This window comes from Diaphorina citri, unplaced genomic scaffold (genome assembly GCF_000475195.1).
Source record: "Diaphorina citri unplaced genomic scaffold, Diaci psyllid genome assembly version 1.1 scaffold91, whole genome shotgun sequence".
NCBI classification, from domain to species: domain Eukaryota; kingdom Metazoa; phylum Arthropoda; class Insecta; order Hemiptera; family Psyllidae; genus Diaphorina; species Diaphorina citri.
The window spans coordinates 155,277-172,511 of record NW_007377528.1 but is presented as its reverse complement, the minus strand read 5'-3'; the positions used below and the strand labels follow the sequence as shown (position 1 = coordinate 172,511).

At 37.2% G+C, this 17,235-nt stretch overlaps 3 protein-coding genes across 5 annotated transcripts in view; 1 reads left to right on the top strand and 2 right to left on the bottom strand.

The window, feature by feature from the left end:
* Positions 1–13,776, top strand: part of LOC103524296 (thyrotropin-releasing hormone receptor-like) — a 30,399-nt gene extending 16,623 nt beyond the window's left edge. The window contains exon 2 of the mRNA XM_008489310.3: positions 13,612–13,776. Within this exon, the coding sequence (XP_008487532.3) occupies positions 13,612–13,776 (165 nt within the window). The remainder of the gene's footprint in view (positions 1–13,611) is intronic.
* Positions 2,456–6,820, bottom strand: LOC113473903. Of its 3 annotated transcripts, none has more exons than XM_026833387.1 (4): positions 6,663–6,820; positions 6,062–6,264; positions 3,329–3,447; positions 2,456–2,732 (listed from the first exon to the last, which is right to left on the bottom strand). In XM_026833387.1, exons 2-4 carry the CDS (start codon positions 6,182–6,184, stop codon positions 2,633–2,635), a joined length of 342 nt encoding a protein of 113 aa, XP_026689188.1. In that variant the 5' UTR covers positions 6,185–6,264; positions 6,663–6,820; the 3' UTR covers positions 2,456–2,632. The 3 variants fall into 3 exon arrangements, with proteins under 3 accessions (XP_026689188.1, XP_026689187.1, XP_026689189.1); XM_026833386.1 differs by having other exon boundaries at positions 6,062–6,248; XM_026833388.1 differs by having other exon boundaries at positions 6,062–6,240.
* Positions 13,777–13,933: 157 nt separating the features above from the next.
* LOC103524295 (sodium/hydrogen exchanger 9B2) overlaps positions 13,934–17,235 on the bottom strand; it is a 49,843-nt gene continuing 46,541 nt past the window's right edge. The window contains exons 7-11 of the mRNA XM_026833380.1: positions 16,107–16,213; positions 15,551–15,715; positions 14,752–14,895; positions 14,032–14,144; positions 13,934–13,943 (exon numbers count right to left, since the gene is read on the bottom strand). Coding sequence (XP_026689181.1) covers positions 13,934–13,943; positions 14,032–14,144; positions 14,752–14,895; positions 15,551–15,715; positions 16,107–16,213 — 539 coding nt within the window. The remainder of the gene's footprint in view (positions 13,944–14,031; positions 14,145–14,751; positions 14,896–15,550; positions 15,716–16,106; positions 16,214–17,235) is intronic.

Sequence of the window (17,235 nt, the reverse complement as noted above, 5' to 3'; positions counted from 1 at the left end):
CACCAGTTTTTTTTTTTTTTTTTAGTTTAAACAGTGAATTAGTCCGTTAACGTCTGTATCAGTTTCAACTTTCAACATCGTCAAGAACACAACCATGTTTCTCAAAATCTACGTCCTCTGGACATAAACAGGCTAATCTTCCTTTATGTGGTTGGTTTTTCACGAAAAACTTGACAAACAAAAAGGAGTCCCCCAAAAAGCGACCTTTAACCCCTGGAGAAATTTGGAACTGAAAGGACAAAGCCCACACTCTTGTTCAATAACTGAGTAAATAACAATCACCCAAGGCGATTAAAAATGAAATGAGATTGAAAAAAAAAAAAAGTCAAAACTGCCCGATTGTTTGTAGCCTTGTTTTTTATTGTTCCTAATTTGTCAATTCCCCCGATCTTTTTGTCCTAATATTGAATTTTGGACTAACCACAACAAGAGAAAATCTAAAAGATCCTTCTCAAAAGCCAAAAGGACCAAAATAAGGACCTATGTACGTATTTATTTGCAGAAATGAAAATGAAATATTCAAACAATGACTAAATTTCAAGTTTAAAGTTTCAAGGCACATCTCGTGTGACTTCGCGAAAGTTTCTGACGAATTTCAAAATGTCAACGAAAGCTCACACACTGATGATGGAACACAATCCAATGTATGTACAATGCGACGTGATGTGACGTGACTTAACACTACTTTACAAGATTTGTTAAAGTTGTGTGATTTCTGCATTGGGTCGCGGTTTGTATAACACTTTTCAGAAAGCCATTCCGAGGCTTAGGTGTAGGGGCAAACAGCCCTAGAGGATGGGTTAAGCTTATACGAATCTGAGAAAGGTGGATAGAGAGAGCCTTCTCCAGTAAGTTGATGTTCTAATCCTAATTAGTGGAAGAGGTCTTGAACTTAAAACCGGATATGAGAGATATGGAGTTACCAGAGGAAGGGAAGAAAGAGAAGCAGCAGACAAAGAAGAAAATGAAGAAGAGGAAGAAGAAGAAGAAGAAGAAGAAGAAGAAGAAGAAAAAGACAAAGATGAAAATGAAGAATAAGACAACGACGACGACGACGACGAAGAAGAAGAAGAAGAAGAAGAAGAAGAAGAAGAAGAAGAAGAAAAAGAAACAGCAGCAGCAGCAGCAGAAGAGGATGAAGAAGCAAAAGGAGCAGAAGGAGAAGAAGACGAAAGTATATTAAAAGTAATAATATACTCAGACATAATACTTCAGAATCCGTAACATCACATACAGATTACAGATACAGATACCGTACTCCTGAGAGTTGATATTAATATTGTGAATACATCATCCTGAAAGCAGGGCCGTCCATAAAATAACCGAGTCCCGGGGCTAATTCCAAAAATGGGCCCTCCCCTGTCCTCCTGAGGCCCAGTGTCCAATTTTTTGGAGAATCGTTTTCTTTGTACGTCCAAAATTATGGACGTACAAAACCCAAAGAGTCGTTGGGCCTTCAGAGGTTAAACATTTTTCCAAGAGGTTTGAGAGAAGAGACTATAACACTGGAGGTCTCATCGCTCATCATCCCAAATTCAAAGAGAGGAGAATGACAAGATAGGAGAGAGCCTGCCTTCCGAGAACGAACCTTATCTGTTTTCTGGTTGGGATAAATCTCGTTTTACGAAGAAGAATAGTCGGTTACTCGGTAATTTTAGCTTAATTTAGGTGGGTACTCGTATTTATTCTTCTTCCGGAGCTAAAAGGACCAGTTAAACCCCCCTGTGAACTCCTCTGAAATCTGAAAGTTACCTTCTTCCGTTCTCCCTCCTCTTCTCCATAAATCCTCCATTTTCTAATATTCTTCCAAATCCTCTTCCGTAACATATCCACCTGTTATTTCCTTATCCTGTTACGGTGCGATTACACCGAGGCAACATGTGGAAAAATTATTGTCAGTACGCTTCAAAGATTTTGCATTGGACTAATATATTGGTTTTTATTAATATAATAATCTTTGAGTTTAGTCCCTCTTTTGACATGGATTCCACTTGCTTTTGTGATGTACTATGAAGTTAGCGAATTCAAGGCCGAATTGGTATTCTACAGGAGAAAATTTGATTGTGTATACAGCGACACTACTTTTTGCTAGACTCTATTTGAACTGGGAAATTGAGCTTTAGCCGAATTCTCCTTGTGTAAAGGCTTTTCTCTGATAGGTAGGCACGTGCGTCATCAGAGCATCCTTGAGTAAAGTTGACTTGGGTAAAAACCGTGGAAAGTAAATGGTGATTTTCCAGGGAAAGTTGAAAGCTTGTTAAAACTATACAAAATATGAAATGGACAGAAAGCAAGAGAGAAAGCACTATAAAGCTTATTAAAACTACAAAAGATTAAATGAATAGAAAGGGTGGGAGATAGACAAAGATATAGAGGGAGAAAGAGATGAAGAGGGAGGGATGGAAAGAGAGAGGGAGGAAGAAGGAGAGAAAAAAAGGATGGAGAGAGTGTTTCATTCGGCAATTAAAAATAACGAGATTAAGGGAAGACTACTTACTGCATAAAACGGTAAAAGTAGGTAAGTGGGTTGCGGGCAAGGTTCCGCATCTAGGTACATTACTGCTAAGGTAGGTATAACTACTTCTTTTTCTTCGCCTTTTACCGTGCACAGAGGGGGGCGGCGTTTTTCGTCTTACTTACCAGGAAATTTGAAAATCCAGTTGAAATGTGCATCACGTTCTTCGTTAGATATTGATTTCACTTTCAGAGGAACACGTACGGGAGTCTTCGCACTGTGAAATGACATAGGTACATACAAAATGTACAATTTGTGTAATTATTCTAAATAAAATAAATAATTTATACCCAATAAACGTGACTTTATTGAAACTGCTGACCAAAAGGGACTTCTTAGTCTACATTGGAATTTGGCAATCTATATAAAGTACCTATTTGTAATTGTAATGATCTACACCGCTGTTAAATTAAATTTGATCTCCTAGGACCTAGAGTTCCTAGACTAAAATTCCTAGAAGTTGAATTTTCCTCTCGGCAAAAAGTGTAGAACCTTGAGTCACTTTTGCTCTTCCCCCAGTTAGAGGGCACGGTTGGTCTAGTGGTAACGCGCTTGCTTGCCATGCAGAAGGTCCCGGGTTCCAATCCCACCATCGACAAAAATTTTTACTCATTTTTCGATTGCAAATATTTCAACGGGTTACTTTCTGGTGTTCTCGTGTTGGCCCAGCACTTAAATGGGAAGTATTGTGTCTCTTCTCGCCCATCTGATGAGAGGCATACCAGGGAATGGGCATGCTACGACACAGACCACATGCGTCTAATGTAGCAGTTGTTCCATTGCTACAAAATAAGTTATTCGGTATGTACTTACACAGGTATCACCATGGACAAATTATTGGAGTTCGAACCGAAATCGAGCACGTTGCATTTGGAATAGCTTTCCCAGACCGGAGTTTCTTTCCTAAGATACTCGAACCATCGACCTTCCCACTGAAATTCAAATCAGCAATTATTACTTACAGATACACATAAACACTTTTTTACTCGTAACATAATTATTATATTATACTTTTGATCCTTCCACTTTTAAAATTTCTTCTTCATGGGAAGAATAATGATAAAAAAATATTCCTTTATTTTTCTTCTTCTTCTTCTTCTTCTTCTTCTTCTTCTTCTTCTTCTTCTCCTCTTCCTCCTGTTTCTCCTTCTTCTTCCCTTTTTCTTCCTCCTCCTCGTCCTGCTATTTTTTCTTCTTCTTTTCCTTCTTCTGTTTTTTATCTTCCTCCTCCGCTTTCTCCTCGTTTTTCTTCAAAGAAAGTAAAATATCTTAACCGTCCTCAATCTTTATCCTGTAATCTTTCAAAACTGATGCTACATTCTTCGGCATCTTTCAGATAAAATGAATAACGAAAAAAAGACCAAGCATTCCTGAAAATTACGAGCAGGCTAAATTGCTTATCAAGCTTGAAGTTTACTTGGGCGTTTACAAAAGGCTCTCTCTGGAGTCTCTGGATTTTCATTTTTCCCTCTTATTAAAGTAGACGGACAAATGAATTCCCAGGACGCTCAAAAAAAAAAAAAAAATTCCCCTTTTAAAAAAAGAGACGCAAAAAAAAAACCCCGAACCAAAAAAAAAAAAAAAAAAAAAAAAAAAAAAAAAAAAAAAAAAAACTGAGTGGCACAAAAAATGTTCGTAAAACACAATAATATGACAGAAGGCAGAAAGAAAAATCTGGTCTGAACATCACATGCCTTCCTATTGAATTATTCACCTAAGAAAATGGGACCCACGGTACAGAAAATGGGATAAAAATCTTAACCTCAAAACAGATATTTCTAACCATTTCCGAAATTCGAAAATTAAGGAGCGCGGTAGCGCTCCGCCCCGCCAAGTCAAGAAAGTTTGACCGCTTTGACCTTATTGCACCACTTCCTCATTACATTATATTTATTACATTGAACAGGCTTTCTATACAACATAATGTAATTGAAAGTAAGAAATAAATAGAGACAGATGTAAACAAAGAGAGGGAGAGAGGGAGAGGGAGAGAGAGAGAGAGAGAGAGAGAGAGAGAGAGAGAGAGAGAGAGAGAAAGCTAGAGAGAGATGAAAAGAGCTAAAGAGAAGGACATTATTTCAAATCCAATATACGAGCGGACAAGAGGAAGAAATGGTGAAAAGATGGCAGACGTAAGTAAAAAAAAGATCAAAAATGACACAAAATACCTCAAGAAGAACTTTCCTCACAAGGGGTTCCTAAATTTCAGGCCTGGTACAATGGTAACCACGCAGATTTCTTATTATTAAAGAAATACGAGTAGGGTGTCCACGATTACAACAGGTGTCGGCGATTGGGGGTTTTACCCTATTCTACAGGGTGAACACGAAAAACGTTACCAAAAGCCTTGGGTAGATAGAAAATTTCTGAGGTCATTTCCAATAAAAAACATTCTAGCTCTGGCGGATAGCTCGGAAACTAAGCGAGATACGAAAAAAGTTATAGGATGTTTTTTATTGGAAATGACCTCAGGAATCTACTCTACGTTTTTCGTGTTCACCCTATATAACTCACATGGGTGTGTATTGTGAAATACGTATAATGTGTATTATTCAATATCTAAGGTAATGTGTATTCAAAGATATTAAGAACTGATACAGAATATACAATAACAACAAAATGGGTTTTCTAAGGCAATATGAAAGCACATGTCAATGTCTATTTCATCTAGAGTAGAGTTGAAAGCTTGGTTAGGTAGGTCCGTAGGTATGACTCATAAGAGTCTTTCTTGTACCTATATACATATTTATATTCTTGAAGAGGAACGACATTTCGTTTTCCAATTGACGAAAAATATTTGACATCTCCAATGCGAAGAATTTTCATTTTAATGACGGTTTTTGGTGATTGCGATTTACAAAGTCTTCAATGTTATAATGAAGTATATTGAATATTATGCCCATCCAGGTATTGTACTTGCTCCAATATTTGAATTACATTCTGGTAATAGTCCGCCTTCCAACTGATATAATTTCCAAGGAGCGTGATTTCTTTCAAACGTTTCAATGGTTTCAAGTATTGCAAAGCATTGAAATCTCGGATGCGGTTATGACCTAGAAATATTTTCTGGGGAGAACTTCCAAAGTTGCTGACGAATTGTAAATCTTGAAGTTTGTTTGATTCCAAGTAGAGTTGATCTATGTTTTTATGTCTTTCAAAAAAGTTCACTGGGATGTGCCCCAAAAAAATCCACCAAAAATTAATTTGGGCACAAATGGGCTAACTACGAATACCTACATTAAATTTGGTAGAGGAAACTGTAACAACTGTCCCAAACTGTCTTACAGTCCCAAAAAGGAGTAAATTATAGGAGAAAGCCAGTCGTTCCGAAAAACGCACCCTAAAATCTGAATAATTCTAAATCGAAAGATGTCAGTTGTGAAATACATCTTTCTTAGTCCAGCCACTCTTTATCAGGTATACCTGACACCTCATGAGCGCACACACTTTCAGGTAGACCTGACAGGTACGACTGAAAAGGTCCGTCTGTCAGGTATACATGATACCTGATAGTGAGTGGCTGGCCTTATTTTGGTAGGTACTTACATAATAAGGCCTAAATGACTGCACATAGTGTTTGCTGGGGCACGGACCCAAATGCCATTGGTGAGACGAACTGACGAACACCAATAGGAGCAAGCCAACCAATTGCAAACTAAGAGACACCATCTTTTGACTTATTTTACACGAGCATTTTTTCAGGAAACTTGGAAATTTACTTCAACCTGGAATTCTAACAGATCGGCATTCTGTATACATATTTACATAATTATGTATAGTGATTATAGTGTATACATAATTATGTTTCATCGGTTTATAGCTTCCCCTTTGGAAAACCTCACGACACGTCACTGACTGGTGCATTTAAACAAGGAAAGATTAGAAAACAAATAAAACTTCCTCAAGATTCATTAGTATCATTAAAACGGGGAAAAAGTTATTAAAAATGATTATATTTTATGTAATGAATTACTGCAAAAAGATGAAACCAATTTAACAACAAACTTCTCTTTTTGAGTCTTCTCTTCTTCTTCTTCTTCTTCTTCTTCTTCTTCTTCTTTTTCCTCTTCTTTATTCTTTTCTCGTTCTATCTCTCTATTTGTCTCTCCCTTTCTAATAGAGAAGTAACACCTGCAAATATACTTACATTCTGTTTCTGCTATCCTTGAGACAGCACTTTACTTCTGGTACGAACTCAAAAACTATTCTTTTGATTCAATTGATGAGCGAATAGAAAACACTACAAATGAATGGACGAGTGACACACTTTTCCTAGGTCTATCAATTAGACTAAAAAACTGGGATGTGAGTGATTTCGTTTTTATCTAGCACAAGTACTCTTAACTTTAAAATATTTTCAAGTCCATTTAATTCAGAAATTTTATTGGATTGTAAAAATAAAAATCTTAAATTTTCATACATCTCAAAACGAAAGTTAGCAAGAGATGTTATTCCATTAAGATTGAGGTAAAGTGTTTCCATCTGGGATGTGAGTGATTTCGTTTTTATCTAGCACAAGTACTCTTAACTTTAAAATATTTTCAAGTCCATTTAATTCAGAAATTTTATTAGATTGTAAAAATAAAAATCTTAAATTTTCATACATCTCAAAATGAAAGTTAGCAAGAGATGTTATTCCATTAAGATTGAGGTAAAGTGTTTCCAGTTTTGGGAATATTTTATTTTTAAAAGCAAAGTTTATGTCTTCATGTAATCCTTTCATTTTGTTCTGACTCAAGCGCAGAGTTTTCAAGTTAGGTAGATCACACAATCCAAACATGTATTCAATATTATTTCTTTCTAAATTAACACTTTCCATATTTGGTACGATATTTTTGTTTAGTTGTAATACTTTCAATGATACATTACTCAATGTGAGTTGCGTCAGATTTGTTAGTTCTGATCTGGGATGAATTCTGAGTAAATATGCATAATCCAGAGTTCTGTTACTAATTTGAATTGCTTGCTTCTTGTCCTGCTCAGTTATTTGTTCCCCATTAATAAATTTAATGATTGGAAAGCTGTGAGCGATGAAGTATTTGATGTTGTGGATTCTATTCAATGGGTTGCCTGTAATATCTAAACATTTCAAACGTATGAACGTTTTGATTTCCCGGAGAACAGTTAGATCTTCTCTAATTTTATTCCACGCGAGATAGAGTTGCTCAATTGAATGCAAATGTTCAATATCTTTTATCTTTTCAATCAAATTTCCAGACAAATTCAAATACAACAGACATTTCGAATCAACCTTTTTGAGTGATTTCAAACTGTCTAAAAAGTTATAACTTAAATCAAGTTTTGTAAGATTTGGTATGAAATTAAAATCAAAATTTATTTCTTGTATTCGATTATGAGAGAGATAAAGTTCTTGCAAATTAATCAGTGATTGCACAATGGATACATTTGATACTAAATTATTTGTAACTGATATCCATTTCACACTTGTAGATTTCATTGAAACGGTATCAAATGAAGTGCTAGATTTTGCACAAACACCTTCCAGACGATTTCCATTTCTAATGAACAGCAAATCATGGGGTGTTCGTCCATTCACCAACTTATTACAAAGACCCATTGTAGTAATATGTAGTTGATCTTTTAGACTACTAGAATCAACATTTAACACTATTTCATCTTCATTGATTTCATCGTGGATGTTCATAGTTTTATAAATACGCTTATGGATAAGATTTATTTGATTGAACATTTTGGGATCATCAAAAGTATTAACAAATAAATCAGTCAGAAATTCCTCATTCATCATATCTTCGAATGGGTTGAACTCTATATTCAAATACTTCAAATTCTTCATGAATGTTTTGAGAATTCTCAGCAACTCAAAAGCACTGGAAATTCTATTCCACGAAATGTCCAAAGTTTCCAAAGAGTCAATCAATTTTTGGGATCTCAATTGAGCTATAGAGTTGTGGCTGAGGTTCAGTAGATTGAGGTTTGGAAAGATTATGAATATTTGACTAATAGATGTAAGTTGATTGTAAGATACATCCAAATCTTTAACATTGGCATAAACGTCTTTCACATTTCCAACGTCTGATATGTTGCAACCACTAAGTGTGACACTTGTCAAGTGATGTCGCATGTAAGACAGGTGATGGGATAATGATTTACCAGATTGTGAACTCAGAGGTTTCAGTTCAGTCTTCAGATAAGATGCGTCCCGTAAAAGTTTATATTTTTCTTTCAATTCATACTGATATTCAACAGCATAGTAAACACATCCACTATTATTTGCATGAAACTCTAGACAGGAATGTACATCTCCTCCCCCACCCATATGGTCAGTGATTTGATATTCTTCAAGGTGATCATTATCTTTAGTGACTCCAACTACAATAGCAACACGAGGTTCTCCAATAAAGTTTTCCAAAAAGTCCTGTTTGATTTTTCTAATGATTTTTAAATACTCAGAATCACATGTTGCTAAACAATTTGTGAGAAGAATATTTTGGATCTTCACGGACGGAAAATTGTTTGCAGAGATATGTTGCCATTCCATTAGACTAGATGTCCTAAAAGGACTTTGCAGTAGGTAGAAGTTCAAATGTTTTAGTTTCTCGTATTGTTCATAAATACCTTCATGAATTTGACGCTTTAGAAATGTTACACTAGTAATTTGAATATTCTCAAACAACACTTTTTCTGAATTGAGATTACAAACGAAACTTTCCAGCACATCTTGGAACAACTTTAATACTTCGGTATCTTTCGAAAGGTGAAATTGTTTGTTCCCAAAACTTTCCTTGTTGATTATGCATTGAGTTTTTCCTAATATCCGTCTTTGGTTTATCTCTTTCATAGTATTTTTGAATCTACTATACCAATTTTTAATTTCATGAAGAAGAACTTTTTGTTGAGACTCCAAAAGTTTTGAAGTACTTTTAGTTAAGTCGCCTTTGTATTTATTTTGTAAAAAATGAAATATCTGCATATCTTCATGAAACTTTTTCAGTATGCTTTGCTGTTTGCTCTTGAACTTGGAGTCAACAGTTTGGAATTCATTTTCATATTCTAAAAGATAACTGTGCAAGAACTGTCTTTCCAATTCTTTATCGTTCATAGTGACGGAGAAAGTATCTAATTCTTGTAGGAATGGCATCCTGTGTAATATTTGTAATCGATAATGCATTTGACATTTGGTTATAGGACAATCTCCGTACAAGGGATCAGCTAAGTAAAACTTCTTCAATGTTTTTACTTCAAACAAATTGACAATACTTTCAACATGTCTGATGGGATTAGCTGACAGGTTTAAAGTGATTAGACTAATGTTCTTTTCCAAGCCAGGATCAACATTAGATATGTTATTTTTACTTAAATTTAGCTCTCTCAGGTATTGCAAATGATCTAACCCTTGAATAGATCTGATATTATTGTCAGCTAACCAGATCACTTGTAGATAAATGCATTTGCTTAGGTTCGGTACTTTGCTTAGTTTATTTGAATACGCTATTAATTTTTCCAAGTTTCTCGTGCATTTGTTCTTCAAACTCAACTTATTGAGGTTTGTGTTTTCAATAACGAACAGTTCTTTCAAATTCTCACTTTGTTTCATCTGATTTTGATAGTCATCAGATTGTTTTAATAACACTAACCTAGAGTTGTTCGGAATCTTATTCTCAGTCTTGGACATAGTGGAGAGGAAAGTTACTTGCCTTTTGGGTTATGAGGAAAGATCACTCTCAAACAAATTATTGAAATCACGTAGGTACTTAAAGGTCACAAGTTAAAGTGTGTTTATGACCCATAATATATAACCAAGTTGTTACTAAAGATGAGGCCACCATTGCGCTTGAAAAATAGTTTAAAATTGAATTCTACTGAACCCTCTCCGGAATAAACTAACATCTGGAAATCTGAAAACGAAAACTGTATGATTTTGAGGAGCTTCACTAAGATTTTGAAGCGGTCAATCATTTCTAAGTGATTGCTGGTTGTTGTTGCCATACTGGAGGAAGTGTAGAAGGAAATCCTAGGATTCGAAATTTCGAATCAAACCAAGCTTTATCAAGTAGGTAGATACCTACCGACCTTTGCTATCCTATTTGAGGCAATGCGATTTTATAATAGGTAATCCTCTTTTTGGCTCCCACGCATCTCTTGACTGAAACAAAAAATTGTTAAACGAACAAAAATGAATGTGGAAAAATGAGAAAACGGAAGAATAAAAACATAAAAGTATGGAATATTAATGTAATTCAAGGGGGGAAAAAATCAGATAAAAGTCGAAATTCCCTTTTATTTTCATCTCGAAGACACCTTTGGAGTATTATGTTCCCTTTTTTTCGGATTCCCCTATTCAAGAGTCAAGTTAAGATAAAAGATAATCTATAATAACACTGTAGATGTGTATAAAGAGCATTATTTTAAACGACAAAGCAGATTAAAATCCGGAGCACATGCACTCGAGAATTTTGCGTTTAAGAAAAGCTGTCGAAACAATAGGGCTTAGCTGAAATGAAAACAGAGAACTGGAGAGAATATTTCCCCCGCATGTTAGAGAAAACGGTGGCGGATGTGGTGAATAAAAAATCACGCATTATTTTGTGGTGAAGCAGAAAGTGTCACAACTTTCTGGGTGTTACTGTCACAGCATTACTAAGTGTCTCCTTTACTGTTATTTCCTAATTAGCATCTCTTTTTAAACTGGCAATGCCGCCACTAGTCGCTACTCGCTTGAAGTAGCTACTCAATTGTCCTCAATTTGCTGAGTACCCTAAGCGGAGAGCTGAAAAAGTTTTTACCCCGTCGGGAATTCAACCCGCAACCTCTTTCGTACAAGCCTAGCGTGATACCCAATATCTACTCGGCCACGGAGTTGAAATTTCCCATTGAGTCATTGATGAAACACACAATAATTCTGTGTAGGTACGAAAGAAAAGGAAGGGATCAAGGAAGGCAAATTTCGACGTATTTTAAAACAAATATCGAATTGTGGCACGGAAACTAATCCTCAAAACACTTTAATGTGTAAACAATAATGAACGGATGAAGTAGGTATTTCCTCAACAATACTTCCCTCTTACCTTCTGTATACCTAACACTTATACCTACTCTAAGTCCCTTGGCCCCTACTCCCCTCTTACCTATTGCATACCCTATACTTATACCTACTTTAACCCCTTTGGCCCTCTTGGGATCCTGCTTCCATCGACTTTCTGTTCCTACTTTGTTTGGCCAGATGATTTTATGACAACAAAGTTCAGTTTTTTTTCCCCCTTTTAGGCGCTTTAACTATGTGTTACAACATGTCGTTCGCGCCGCAAAAGTTCAGTTATTTAGTCCACAAATGTGACAAGGATGCAACACAAACATATTGGGGCTGCGGTTGGCAGTATTTAGACCGATTTTTGACAGTTTTCGACCACTTTTTGGCGGTTTTCAGCTGTAGGTACTGACTAAACGGTTAGAATTATTGTAAAAGTTACGGTAGATACGGTAGAAGAACACCCAAATAAGAATCATTTAATAAGGTAAAGAAACTCGTGTGATTTACACACCAGATTTTTTTTCCAAAATGTTTGGTAAAGAGAACTGTATAATAACAATAATAAGAGAGGTCGCTTCTCCTAACGAAATTGAAGATAGAATTTTCCAGAATGTACCTGAGAGTATATGTTAAAATTACTTTTATTTAGTATTATTATTTAATTTGTATGTCATACAGATACCTAGGTGTAAAGATACATAAAAGAACGCTGTACTTATTTACCTAGGTACAGAAATAGCTATGTATGAAAAAAATAAAATCAATTTTCCTTTTAAAAATTATTGATTGGTCCATGAATCTTCTGTTCTGTTTTGGGTCTGACGAAAATTTCGACAGGTCAACTCTATTCAAACATTTTCACCAGCGGCAGTTTGTCTGATTTACCCAGGTAAGTTCAAGTTCAGGGTTGAGTGCGATCGACATAGATCAGCGGTTCCCAACCGGGGGTACGCGTAGCCCCGGGGGTACGCGTAGCCCCAGGGGTACGCGAGGGACCTTCCTTCAGTTTGCATTCTGGAAATCTGTGTCTTCGTTTCTTAAACATACTTTATTACTTTCCCTTCCGAAACCTGACACCCCTTCTAATAGCATTTTACCTCTACAGCTCGGCTCCATACAGGTGATGCATATAATATTGTCGACTCCACTACAGAATTCAACAATTTTCTTCTCATGTAAGCAGCCCCTCCCTGTCTCGGCATTATCTTTTGAAGTGCCTCTACTCTAGCCATTGCTTTCTTGATAACATAATCTACGTGTTGTTTGAAGGTCAGGCGCCTATCCAAGATGACTCCTAGGTACTTGACGTTGTCTGAGAGTGGAATTTCAGCTCCATTGACTTTATTGTCTAGTAACTCTAGTACTTTGTAAGCTCAACTGAAAGTCCTTAATGTCTGTTTAATTCGAAAGCAGAGTTTTTATGACCGGTGGGTATCTAAGTATGAATAAATTAACATTTTCTGCGAATGCTGGCACTTATCATGAAAATTATTATAATAGCACCCAAACTACAAAGCCTGCAAAGGCGATTAAAACTTTCCGGTCGGCTTCACAGCATCCTCTTAGTACGGAAAATTATAAACGCAGTAAAATGTGCTATGCAGATAAAAATATCTAATTATGAAAGGAAAATGGATTTTTTTCTTTTTTTAATATTGAAACAAGGTTTTTTTATTTACATATGTTTAAACTAATCCTATGAAATATATAAGACCTTGTTTAGACTGCGGGAGGAAAGGGACTTTTCAGTCTCATTCTGGCAGGATAAGCAAGGTATATTCTATTTTCATTATTTCAGCGTCCATATTCTCTATTCTTTGTTTTGTAGGTACATAATTTTATTATGTATCAGATAATGAAGAATTATACCCACCAACCCACCAACATAATGGGTACTTATTTGGCCATATACCTAGTATTAAATAGATGTATCTATGTACAAGGCGGATTGAGGCGGATGTCAGCCGGTAGCCCCTTTCAATCGCCCACCAGGGCTGGATGGAGGGACTACTTAAATAAATAAAATGAAGTGTATCTACACATAGGTATTTATTAATATAATAAGCAATATTCCGTCTGATTTCAGGTGGTGAAAATGTTGGCTGTGGTGGTCATTGTATTTGCCACCTTGTGGCTCCCCTATAGACTGATGTTGGTGTACAACTCCTTCGCCGCTATGCTGTCGCAGCCCAAATTCATGGACCTCTGGTTTATTATGTTCGCCAAGACCTGCGTCTTCATCAACAGGTGAGTCCGGTAATCGGGGGGTCGCGGGTTCAAATAATTTTTGTCGATGGTGGGATTCGAACCCGGGACCTTCTGCATGGCAAGCAAGCGCGTTACCACTGGACCAACCGTGCCCCCAAAGTACGAGTAACAACATGAAAGTAACAACATGAAATATTCTGTCAGATGAACCTTTTTTAGTGGATTGAATTTGAAATTATTGGTTTCAAACGCTAAATAATAATATACTGTCAAATTCATTGATGAGACAACAATTTGCTCTTTACTTACTTGCACTGAAGCTTTTGCCATCCAGGAGAAAGCGACGAACAGTTTTTCCTTGAGATTCAGACTGGATCCGACAGCCACCAAAACTGTGATGAGAATCCTGGTCTGAAAAGAAAAAAGAAATAAAAATTATTGTGGAGTCTTAGCAAACTGTTATTGAAGACATTAGCTCCTCAATGCCTATTTAGAGCTTAGCATACTGTCACTAGCACTAGCAAATCTGTGTCCTCCACCTGTGTCATCAGAGGAAAAAGAGTTACCAAGAGAGGCGAGATTTAAACTTGCACAACTGAGATCTGGGTTCAGTACACTTCTCAACTCATACAGATCAAGGATTGACCCAAACATCCAGGATGAATGTCCACTGTGCGCCAGAACACCACATGACACGAATACACGAATCACCTCTTTAATTGCCCGGCTAAACCAACCACCCTTACCCCGATAGACCTCTGGGAGAACCCGGTGCAGGCTGCCACCTTTCTTGATCTTATTCCAACCCTGGAACCTGTTGGAGATGTTGACTGATCTGTTGTCACTGCTACAACAACAACAACAACAACAACAACAACAGCAGCAGCAACGAATCATACACTGTTAGCATAATGGGCCAACTTGCTTTAACCTGACCGTCTAGAAAAAGCACTACATATAAATATAAATATAAGTATTGAATAAGTACCTGGATTCTTTCAACCACTTGCCAACTTACCACTACTCCTCCTATAACGATGATGGCCGCGATGGACACAATTTGAGGATCCAGCTCGCTCAGTTTGAACTGAGTCCCGGTCAGTCCAAACAAGATGGGCTCGAAAATCATCCAGAAAATTTCGAAAGCCGTCGCAACGGGGTTCTGAAAGCAAATGGATTGTCATACAAGGATTCGACCCGAAAATGGATTTCTCTTGAACTTGTCTGAAAATTCCAGTTGGCACACTTTTAGTGGATTAAAAACTGGTCCCCTCATTTCAAATAGGATTCGACCCGAAAATGGATTTCTCTTGAACTTGTCTGACAATTCGAGTTGACACAAGTTAAACGGAATGAAGAAAGGTTAGAAAGTACATTTATTCAGGCTCTTCAAACCCTTCCAAATTCCAAGAATTCGGATATGGGGAGGCTTTCCCATGAAGCGATTTGAATTTTACGTTTCACAAAAGACATGACGTCATACTACAGACGGAAATTTTTGTACTAAATGCTAAAAATAGTCATGCTTGAGATGTGACGTCAAAATATTTGTGAAAAGCATGGGCCCTGGGACTCCTGGGCCTAATCCGTCACAGTCTAAAACAGCGCAACGTCTACAGTGTCTACACTATAGTCCACCAACATCAAATGAAACACATCAAGAGTATAAACTTTTTCATTCCGTCGAAGTCCTTCGGACTTACATACGAACATGGTTTATATGGGTTCCAGTCACTGTCAATCATGTCGACTTTTGTCGACTGTAGTTTAGGCGCAGCGGATTTTCGGTTTTGGGTCCTTCAGATAATTCTACTCACGTCTTCAATATTCCATCCCTGTTTGGACCAGGAGTAACTAGATACAAATGCGGAAGCTATCACCCCTAGAGGTCCAGCACCTCCTAAACCCAGATGTTCACTGGCAAAGATTACAATGAGACCCCCTCCCAGGAGCATGATTATACGGAGGGGAACCACGAACGGCTGAAAAGAAAATGAGGAACAGATAGTGATGTAGGACGAGACGAGAAATCTCTAGTCTAGGAGTTCACGAGAGGAGAATGATTGAGGTGTGACATTTTTTTCTCACAATACTTTGCTCATTAGTCCGTAATAGTCTCAGAGATCCGACAGACTAAAGCTGGCCACTCACTATCAGGTAGACCTGGCCACTCACTGTCAGGCCCTGAAGAGGTCCGCCTGTCAGGTCTACCTAGCTGTTAGTGTGTGTTCTCAGGTAGGCCTGACAAGCGGACCTGTCCACTTGTTCAGGCGTACCTGTCAGGTCTACCCGATAGTTTTGAAACTAGATAAAAAATTGATTATTGTTTTCCTTTTTCTTTGGGAGACCAAAAAGGACATAGAGAAAACTCACATCGCCTTTTTCGGGAACAACTTTGGCCAAGGATCCCCAAATGATCCCAAACGCCAAGCCTATGATTAGAGAGGATGGTCCTAGGACGATGTTGTACAGTAGTGAGTCTGTAATCAAAACCAAAGAAGGAAAATTATGTATATTTCGAATCATTAAAATAAGTTGGTACAATATGATTTTATCTACGTAAATAAGTTGGTAGTAATTTAACGACAAATAACTAATAACACTTTTGGCATGTGTTGGTGTCTGTTTGACAACAATTTCATTTGAAAGAAAGGCAATGAAATGAAGGTAGGTATGTTTTGTTTGTAAATATGTATGAACAGGATCGTACCTCAATGAAGCAAATAAAATACTGTCTTTGTCTAATAAAACCCAATAACGTATCAAAGCCCTGAAAAAAGCTCATTCATGGAAATGTAAATTCCCTCTTCTAAAAGAGCAGTTAATTTACGTCGCATGGTACTTGCATTACCTACGCAGCGTAGCGTTCACGTCACGTCATTAATCACGCCAAATTCAATGGCGAAGTAATGAGTTCATTTGTCATTCAGCACATAATGGGGGGCACCCTGTTAGGGTGCACCCATTCAATTCACGCGTCACAGGGCGTCATCCCATTTTCAGTTCAGCAATTTCTCTTTCTTCCCAAAGTCAACAATGAGGAGAGAATGAGGGAAATTAGAAGCAGTGCATACATTTTTTTCCTTTCAGTGGCGTGTGATAAAGGGAAGCTATAGAAAACCACCGCTTTCCTTCCTCTATGATTTTTTCATAATCCCCTCCCTATTAAATATTTACCAATCACTGTGATTTTTTGATTATTCAATCTAAATTATGTAAATGCAGTTTCTTTGTGTTATTATGTCACAACTTTGGTGCTCACAGCAGCATGGTAGGATTTTCCCAATATCTGAATAATCCTAAAATCCAATGTTTACCTACCATGCTGGCACCGGTCGCTGTGCGCATTTATATGTCATAGCTACTCATTTTCCTCACGAGGCTGAGTGGGCCCCAAAACAGCCAGTCACGGAATCAATCATTTGTATGATACAAATTTCTTGACCCCGCCGGGAATCGAACCCGGGTCTCCCGCGTGCAAGGCGAGTGCAGTGACCACTAC